The sequence below is a fragment of the Gadus chalcogrammus genome, chromosome 12 (genome assembly GCF_026213295.1).
Source record: "Gadus chalcogrammus isolate NIFS_2021 chromosome 12, NIFS_Gcha_1.0, whole genome shotgun sequence".
NCBI lineage: Eukaryota > Metazoa > Chordata > Actinopteri > Gadiformes > Gadidae > Gadus > Gadus chalcogrammus.
The window spans coordinates 29,448,971-29,458,964 of NC_079423.1; the positions used below are offsets into that span (position 1 = coordinate 29,448,971).

Genomic DNA, 9,994 nt, shown 5'->3' on the forward strand with positions numbered 1-9,994 from the left:
GGGATGATGTTGGAGCGATGAGGGGCCCCCAAGCGGAGCTGCGACTTCAGCATTGTTCACCAGCGGTGGGTATCCATCATCTGCGACGTGCCCGAGACGTCGCGCGTACCGAGCTGAACATCCACACGCGTATACGCCCGCGCTGTGCACCCCGCACGCATGAAGGAAGCGGCCCATGTGTGCGAATCAGATGGCAGGCAAACTCATCAGCTAAAACAGGCCTCCTCGCCCAAGGCTGGGGTGATCCATCCTGCTCTGTTGTGAGAGTACACCAGATAAGCTGAAAATCACAACGCACTCTTTTTCAGGGAGGAAAAAACCTGATTCTCGGGTTCCACGCGAGATTGTGTCATCCCACGTGCAGTAATAAGAGACGCTGCAGTGATCTTACGTTTACATTTGAAGCACATAAAGGCAATTACCCGGAAGGTATCTGTTCCCGGGCAGACTCGTGGTAGACGCGCGGTGAGCAGATCGTGTGTGCTATGATTGAAAGGCGGAGGTTCCCTGAGGGAAAAAACGTACATATTGATTTGACAGTTTCAATTTGCTGCTCTATGAATACTCCGATTACGATAAATGGGACATTACGTCTGAGGAGCAGGGCGTGGAGCGGGGATATTACAATTCAATGCCATGGATCAGAAACAACACTGATGTAATAAATGACCATCGCTCGAACTGCTTTAAAGGCATCTTGCAAGAATTGATTACGAAAAACGGATTAGGCAAATAGACAGGTAATGTAGTTTGTGTAATTAGATAGTGACACACGTCTGACATTCACTTGCCCGGGAGTCACCCAATGTATGAATAGAGCACAGCCACAATCTCTGCTCTGGTTTCATAGCATTACATTTAATAGAATGAAACCCTGACTACTCTGCAACAGAAACACAAACAGTGGTGAGAGACTCGGATAGGCTGCATCATCAGTGACTTGATTTACATTTCAATTATTAATTTAAATAACTTCCAGGTCAGCAATGTTCAGCACAGCCATTTAGACTGATAGTATTGCACACAGTTTACACATTTCCACAGCTTTGAGGTAAATTATGGTATGAATGCCAAGCAGTCCCCAAGCGAGAGAGGGGTTATTTAGCCTTCATGTCGGAAATAAAAAGGGCTTTTGTACTTTTGACACAAGAAAATAGTTTGAATTGAAAGTCAAATCGACCTATTAAAAATAATCATGAACAATGAAGAAAAGTGAGTTAAAGTGGTAGTACTGGACTGCTTAGCATTCATTATATCTTCAAGGCTTTTTTGATAATGTATTGGTTCTAGCATTTTACATTGATTTCCTAGAAAAAACTAAAATGCTGTATAATTAAATATTTGAAAGTTTTGCAATTAAATTAATACAATTTGGGCAGCAACAAATTTGTCAAAGTACATTGCATTTGCATGGGATGGATTATTATAATAATATTATTAAGTATAGCAGAGTTCATGAAGCAAGTGTTTTCATAAGTGGTTACTCATTACTGAAATTTCAAGTGTTCCACTTCTGCTCTGGGAAACCAACGATAAAAATAATCTCAGAGTAAGAATCATTCCCAAAGGAAATCATTTGGAAACGGGAAGACCTGAATCAATCGAGAATGAACTTTAAATAGAAATTGCCCTTTAATGAAACGCCAAATCTTTCTCCTCATGTGTTAGGCATGTGTGGAATTATTCCCATCATATACATTTCTTAAAGGTCTCTTCAAATAAGAAAATCAGGTGTCATCTTTATTACTTTTTATAATAAATATAGACTTATCTGAAGACTCCAATCACCTCAAATCCTACAAACAAATTTGTTGTACAAAATAATGAGGCCAGCAGCACTGCCGGGTGCATTAGCGTCATACTATAGGCCCTCCACACACACACAAACAGACCCAGATAATCACCGAATGGCAGTCATCATCCCATTTGACAACAACATAGCAGACATGTATGACATAAATCCCAGTGGACATGAACCAAACGTCATGGATTCCAAACCCATTTGTTCCAACAAAAATATCCGAAGTCAATCGAGCAGAACAAAAATGACCATAATTACGTTCCAAACTTAACTGACAAGCGGACAGGGCGACAGCCGAGGACGTTCAAATAGACCAGTCGGTGATATAGTGCCCCCTTGTGGCCGTCCGCAGAACAACTGGTATGCGAACGCGGAAGTAACCCTCCTCTCCCTCGGTCTGCCTCGCAGCCTTCAGCAGCATAAGGGAGAAAGGAGGTCCCTGGCTGCATGCCAGCGTAGGAGCCTGGCGAGCAGATAATGCCTCGCAGCAGGTCGCTCGGCACCTCCGTCGGCAGCGAGGCGCCCACCATCCCCGACCGTCTTTCTAACTTCTACCTCTTTGAAGTGTGAGTGTGGGGCTCTTATCAGCCAGCCGCAGGGGACCCCCCTGAGTCTTCATCCCCGTCCCTGGGTAAGCAGTTGGGCTTGTGTGGCTGTGCAGTGCGTCTGTGTGTGTGTGTGTGTGTGTGCGTTAAGTCGTGTGTGCGTCCTCCATCTCAGAGGATCTGCTCCGTGCTGGAGGCGGAGATGTCCAGCAGTCTCCAGGCGGCGTACGGGTTGAGCTCCTCCTGGTCCCGACACAGAGCCCACACGTACATGATCCTCTGCACCTTGTCCTGCCACGCCGACAGAGAGCACAACAACGAGGTCAGCGACGGGACCAGAAGAACGAGAGCCGAGGAATAACGAGAGGCTGCATCCGAGCCCCGCGTCAGCGGACTCAAAAAGGGACAGCTGTCATTTTATCTCCAGACATTAGGGAACCGTCCATTAATCCCAGGGGAAGGTTGCATCGACCGTTAATTTGTGGCGAGAGCACTCTGAGCACCAGGCAGGCCTCCAGCTGGAGCGTGCCGCTCAGTGAAAACTTTGGCCAATCAAAACAGCCGGACCGTGCCAGCGCCGCCTCGCTGAGATATCGCCGCTGTCACTGAGGAGCCCTCCGTTTAACATTAGCGTGCTTTGCAGGATTTATGTTTTTATAAATAGCGACAGACCTACAGTCTAGCTAATACGTGTTCTTCCTCGGGATTACTTAATCAATGCAGATGTGCTCACGTCTGGCATTTAAAAGTGAACCACAGACACTGTTCCCGGTGAACATTTGCCAATTATGGCATTATATCTATTAGAAAATGTTGAATCGATTTGTGTTGTTTTGTTATCCGAGACTAAGAGATAAACCTATACTGTATATACACTGTATATGCATATAATACAATACTGTATCGACGACGATATATTGTTTCTCTGTCTTCGGGCAAATGTACTTATTGCAAGTCACTTTGGTTAAAAGCGTCAGTGCCCAAAATGGAGGATACGTACAGGGTTGCCCTCCACCACGTCTCCCCTGGGGTTGCGGACCACCAGCACCATCTGAGCCTGGAAGGTGATGATCAGCACCGGGCCTTGCTCCATCATCTTGCCCATGGGCAGCTGGAGGTGAGACGGAAACATAGAACATGAAACGGAACCGCCAGGCACAGCAAAGCAAGCCCGCATCAAGGACTAACCTTGCAACCTTTATCGTTAGGGCTTGGGGCTCGCTGTGCACTAGAGAATGGGAAATGCGTCATCTCCGACCCACGTGCGTTCGAGCTACCAAGTTAGAAAAACATGGATGTTAACGTTTAACTATAAGAATACAAATGTATTAGAGATTATAAATTATCTAGTTCTGAAGAATAAATGTCCCAGAAATTGGTTTCTCACACAAAGATACTAAGGCCAAGGCTTGAGTGATTATGAGACTGGTCCAAACCGGAAAATCATCATGCTCACTAAGCAGTATATCTAAAGTTTCACAATCCTATGAGGGGAAGTGGTTCCAGGAACACAGTGGCATCTAGGCGATGGAGAAATGTATACAGCAGCAGTGTTCATCGGATTAAGATTAAAAAAACATTGATTGAATGGAGGTTCAAACAATTGTTCTCTGCAAATACTGTATTGTATTGATTTATATGGACACACATTTTTAATTGAAACGTTGAATAAAAAGAAAAGCCTTTTAAAAAAAATCACTTTTTGTTAGAATTGGCTTCTGCCTCCGAGATCGTTATGGCAGAGTGTAACTACTTACATCAATACTGTCGATGTCCAGGATCTTAGAGTGGAACTGCAGACCCATGGCTTTGGCCTGCTGGATGGGGTGAGCTAGCTGACTGTACGTCTAACCACCGGGGAGAGAGAGAATCAGACACAGTTTGAGTTTCAACAGGAATGGTCTTTCCGGATGGATTGACAGTAGAGTCGGCCAATGAGAGAGGACATACCGCTTCATAGCACCAGTCTCTCAGTACCTCCAGCTCCCCTCGAATCATCGCCTGTACAGAGGACACACACACACACACACACACACACACACACACACACACACACACACACACACACACACACACACACACACACACACACACACACACACACACACACACACACACACACACACAGTTTATATCTGAGATCTATCCACCATGACCCATGAGTGATCCAAGTTTCTAAAGGTGCGTTCCCACCAGAAGCCAAGCAAATATTCTACACCCATGAACCACAAACTTTTCTAAGGCGAGCGATTAAGCTTCAAGCGAAATTCTTGCCAAAGTTCAAATATTTCAATTTGAGCGAATGAAGCAAATCGGGGCACGTGGAATTTGCATCTTCACTTTGTACTGTATGTATTCGCGCTGCGCAATTTTTTTGCCTTGCTTTTGGTGCGAGCGCATCTCACCAGGTCAATACAACAACATCGGTTTGCCGCCGAACCCCAATGAGCCTGATTGGCTGAGAGAAAGAGAGCGAGGACACACCTCCAGGATGTTGGGGATGATGTCCCGTTCACACTGCCTGAGGAAGGAATCCTTGTCGAAGGCGGGGTCTATCTTGAGGATCTCCGTGAGCACCTCCGACATCTCCGTCTTTGAGAAGAGTCCGCCTGATTGGTCATTCAGTGAGTCAATCAGACAGCCACACGCACCAGGTGATAATGAAAGGCATGGATCCATGCTAAGACGTTGTGGGGGGGGGGGGGGGGGGGTTTCCATGGTTACCTAGGATGTCAGTCATCTTCTCTGTGACGGCGCGGGATGCCCTGATGATGGTGTTGTCGCTCTCGTCGTACTTCATCTTCATCTCGAAGAACCCTTGGAGGAGGAAGAGGAGGAAGAGGAGGAGTGGGGACGGGAGGCGGAGGGAGGGACGAGGGGAGAGCGGGGAGTCAGAGAGAGACTCGGCAGAACACAGCTCTCCATTCAGGGATGATGAATGAACAACAAGCGCTTCCTGACGTACGCCAGGAGAATTCAAACACACGCTCGTCTTTAAATACATGAAAGCACTCTCACACACACACACGCACACACAAACACACACACACACACACTATAAAATGTATGTCTTTAGTGCGTGTAAAGTGCTGATGCTACCGTACCAATTTAAATCTGTTGACTTAGCACAAAATCATGAAATGATGTCCAAACATAATCTATAACCACACTTCCTCAGCCAAAGAAACGTCGGTTGCCATGCTCCTGTGAATAATAACCACAATGATGAAGTAGACTCGCTAATAGCCGAAGCATAGCAATGAGGTTATTCTGAATAATGCCCCTTCCTATGTCCCCTCCCTGCCTGTCCAACTCTACTGCAGACCTTACAAACTGCCTGGAACGAGTTGAGAAGGCAGGGCCTCAATTAGATTGCTTTCCCTGAGCTAATCTTAATGCATGGTATTTGCATGCGTGTAATGTATACGACTACAGATGGGTCCATATGTATGTGTATGTATTTAGGATGACATGTTATTAATGGCCAAGCCGGGGAGATTCTGACAGCAGAAAGATAAATGACCATAACGACAAATTAACATGTAGCAAACGTGATTTAGTACTCCAGTTCTGCCCTTTCAAAATAAAATAGCGAGTTCATAAAGCCTGGCTAATTTGGATTGCTTTCCTTGAGCAAGCCTTAATATATAGCGTTAGTATGTGCACAGATTTCTGTGCGCATGCATTTAAAACGTCTCCATTCCCATAGGGGGTTTCTAAAAGCAAAGAAATATCCACGGTGTTAAATGTAAAAGACACAATTTTGTACTAGTGTGCAATTATTCATGGTTACCGCCATGAAAATTATTAACATGCACATTTTTCAGGTAAATTCATCGAGACACACATGCACATTCAACAAGTTATCCGTCTCACTTTAAATGAATGCACCTAAATCATTACATTCTATTAAGACTATATAAAAACATACAAATATATATCTTTTTATAACCAACTCAGGACAATTTAGAAACTTAAATTGAAAAGATCATTTATTGTACCTTTGAAAAGCCACCTGCTGGTGGCTTCACTGTACTGATCACTATATTGCACTTGGTGGCTTGTAGAAAGTGCACTACAATGATCTTTTTAATTTGAGTTTCTGAATATTCATTTTATTGTATGACGATGTTTCTATATTAGGCACTTTTGAGTCTGCCTCGTGTATGATAAGTGTTAGATAAATAAAGTTGGATGCCTTGCCTAAATTGGTCAAAGTCAATAAAAGTGACCTAATCCTTACTGTTGACCACCACGTTGTTCTCCTTGAAATCCTTCCACTGCTGGAACCACTTGGAGTCCTTGTGCAGAACCACGCCCATGGCTTCCCTGCAACACACACACACACACACACACACACACACACACACACACACACACACACACACACACACACACACACACACACACACACACACACACACACACACACACACACACACACACACACACACACACACACACACATTTTAGTGCTAGCAGAAGTATTAGTATATAATCCCCTCGAAATGATGAGTCATGTTTTCTTTACCCTTGAATGAGACAAATCATATACATTGGTTACCATTCACAACCTCACCACTAGAGGCCACTAAATCCTACACACTGCGTCTTTGAATGACAATGTGCAATGTCCTCGTTCAATTCAGTATACATCGCTTCCTTGAGATATGCCCCCATTTCCCCCGGCAGAAAAACCATTAAGAAGAACCCCAGGTGGCCTACTGAGTCGAGCACGTACTCGTTGGCCTCAAAGACCTTCTCCTGGTCTGCCGCCCCCTTGGAGGAGAACTCAGTCCTCTTCCGCAGTCTGGAGGGGGGGCGGTAGGGCCCGGTGTGGCCCAGGTCATCAATCTCCTTCTTCACGCTCTCCATGCCCTGACAGAACACAGGCAGTCCCATATTCACGTTTGATTGGCGTCCATTTTAAAAATGTAATAGATACACGAGTGCTAGAGTGATCCCTCCACACCGTTTGTTTGCAGTAGGGCTTTGACTCCGAACTTCGTTATTCGAATATAATTCGAATATCAAAAAATAAATCAAAATTCGAACGAATATTAGGCAGCCCTTAATATTCGAACCCGTTATGGGCAGGCCAAGAGGGAGAGACGTGGGAGAACCCGACGCAGTCTATTCATAATATTCTAATGACCACGGAAGAGGCAGTGAACGAAGTATTGATTAGAAAGCAATTTATTAGAAACCTAAAAAGCGGTGGAACACGCAAGACCGGTAACCATTGCAACGCGGGAAACAAACCTCGCGAAGCACAATCCAGGTCTTACTGAAAGCATTTAATGGTCAAAATATTATTAATAAATATTTGAATATTAATATTAATAAACAAACTTTGAATATGATTTTTGGGCAAAAGTCAAAGCCCTAGTGTGCAATGATAGTCATTTCGATTAAATGTATTATTCTGTTGCGTTTCTAACCCTGCTCATGACCTCAGAATGAGTGGGAGTGTCCTAGCTGAGGGCTGCACAGCATATTGGTGAACATCTCAATGGGTGCTGCTAAGGGCACTTATTTGTTCCAAATAAAATAGGAAATATTAACCCAATGCTACAAAAGCTATAAAGTTTACGAAGAGGCCATTCTTAAAACATGATGATGTGGCACCCCTTCCATCAGTTTCTGTCCGTCTCTTATTATTTTTTACACGTTGCATTTTATGTCTCAATTCATAATGTCTATCACGCCCGGCAGCAAAGTGCATTTTTCTTGCTGGAGAATAAAAAATGAGCCGGACTTCACTGAACTCAGCGGTCGCTGTTTATAAATGTACCTCCTCGGTAATGTATTATTTAATGTAGCCACAACCGGCTGCGAAGAGACACTCTGTACCTGTGATATGGCCCTGAAGGCTCCTGTCTTCCCAAACTTCTCCCCGCTCCTGGAGACAGAGTCGGCAGAGCTCTTGGCCGACTTGGCGGCCTCCTCCACACCCTCCTTGATCTTCTTCCCGAGGTCTGTACGACTGACCTCCTCCAGCCCCTGATCTCACACACACACACACACACACACACACACACACACACACACACACACACACACACACACACACACACACACACACACACACACACACACACAAACACCAAGTCTTTACTTCCTTTAGTGTAGAATAGATGACGACGGTTTACAGAACTGAAGAGGAAAAGAGAAGGTAGAAATATATTGTCACATACCTCTTTTACTGACTCTGAGATGGTCCCAAACGTTTTCCTGAGTACTTCTGAGGTCTTCGCCGTTTCAGACTCTATTGTTTTCTGAGAGAAAGATGAGTCAGAACATTTGTTAACAACCTCTTCCATAACCATGAACACAATCTGAATTCAAACTCATCTTCTTCAAATCTTGGGATCATATCGTTGATCTCATTAATGAACAGTACACCGTTTATTAAATCGGGCTAGGCACTGACGTATTTCTTGCGAGCCTGCTGAAGTGCGTCTGATTCTTCCAGCTTCTTGGCCTCTTTCCGGAACTTCTTGATGTTCTCGGTCATCTCCTTGTTCTTGTTCAGCTCCTGCTTCAGGTTCTCCAGGAACCCTCCGATGAATCCCTTCCGGCCCTCCCCTCTGGACGAGTGCCGGACCTGGGAGTGAATATGGAGGACATCAACATGGAGATAACTTCCCTTGTTTCTTCATGCCCTCTATTTCGTTTTTGGCACATACTTTAAGACAAACTGTTATTATTCACCCTAAATGCCCTGATGCCCTAAATTTAAATGTATTCAATTTAATTTGGCAATACACATTCCTCCAATTCGATTTATGGTGGATTCAGATAGTGTGACTTCGGGGGAAAAACATATTGCTAAAGAAGCCTAAAGGTAGACTTGGGGTTCAAACCCAGAACTCTTTCATCTGTGAGTCAAATACCTAAACAATTAGATGGCCCTGTTCTCGTATAATTTGAATTTAATATAATGGTCAGAGTTCTTTGGATGAGGAGGTTGTTTTCATGGTTCAGAAGAACCAATTCAGGTGGTCGACGGTGTAAAGACTACCTGTGAAGAGGTGGTGAGGGATCCGCATACTCTGTAGATGTGATGTATATTATTGTGCAGGGGCATGTAAGAAGGACCGCATGCCTGTACACATCGCCTGACACATATCTAGATCATAGGAAAAAAACAAAATAACCCAGTATCCCCAACTCAAGGACTGTTATCTATATGCTGCGAAGCATTCATACTCAAAGCATTGGCACAAAAGCGGAAAAGCAAATTAATTGAGATGGTGTTTTGATTAATAGTATATAGAGGATTAAGGTTGGATTAAACACTTTCGGAACCCGATGTTGTTTTGCCCAACCACCGGCTTTGTCAGATTGTCCACCGATCTCGTAAACAGCCTACGCTCTTTTAGTGATAGGTATTTAAAATAAAATTTGTGTTGCTATAATTGTTAGATCGTTAAAGCAGGTGGGGCCAAAGAGTGTGCACTCAGAAGCATTTATTTCAAAACTTACCTGAGAACACAAACACAAGGAGGCCGCCATCTTGGTTGCATTGCATGTGACCTTTTCCGGTGATGACCTAACTACGGTGGGAGGAGCTTCCACTATTTAAAATGTTTCAGGCAGATAAATTAATCTGCACTAACTTCTCCACTAAGCAAGTGATAGATAA

General features: G+C 44.3%; 1 protein-coding gene across 1 annotated transcript; it reads right to left on the bottom strand.

Annotated features, from left to right (window-relative positions):
- Nucleotides 1–281: 281 nt before the first annotated feature.
- On the bottom strand, nucleotides 282–9,956 carry LOC130393633 (mitochondrial import inner membrane translocase subunit TIM44-like). Its single transcript, XM_056604336.1, has 13 exons — nucleotides 9,835–9,956; nucleotides 9,371–9,478; nucleotides 8,780–8,953; nucleotides 8,544–8,624; nucleotides 8,200–8,349; nucleotides 7,088–7,224; nucleotides 6,590–6,675; nucleotides 5,071–5,163; nucleotides 4,831–4,955; nucleotides 4,297–4,347; nucleotides 4,104–4,193; nucleotides 3,347–3,457; nucleotides 282–2,637 (listed from the first exon to the last, which is right to left on the bottom strand). The coding sequence occupies exons 1-13, from the start codon at nucleotides 9,862–9,864 to the stop codon at nucleotides 2,518–2,520; spliced, it is 1,356 nt and encodes a 451-aa protein (XP_056460311.1). The 5' UTR covers nucleotides 9,865–9,956; the 3' UTR covers nucleotides 282–2,517.
- Nucleotides 9,957–9,994: the final 38 nt, after the last annotated feature.

Bases quoted from the DNA above. Each gene is read 5' to 3' on its own strand.
- LOC130393633 (XM_056604336.1), bottom strand. From the start codon at position 9,864: ATGGCGGCCTCCTTGTGTTTGTGTTCTCAG. The intron at 4,194-4,296 runs GTATGTCCTCTC...CCCGGTGGTTAG, and splicing joins GAGACTGGTGCTATGAAGCG to ACGTACAGTCAGCTAGCTCA. The intron at 2,638-3,346 runs GTACGTATCCTC...TCGGCGTGGCAG, and splicing joins ACGTGGTGGAGGGCAACCCT to GACAAGGTGCAGAGGATCAT.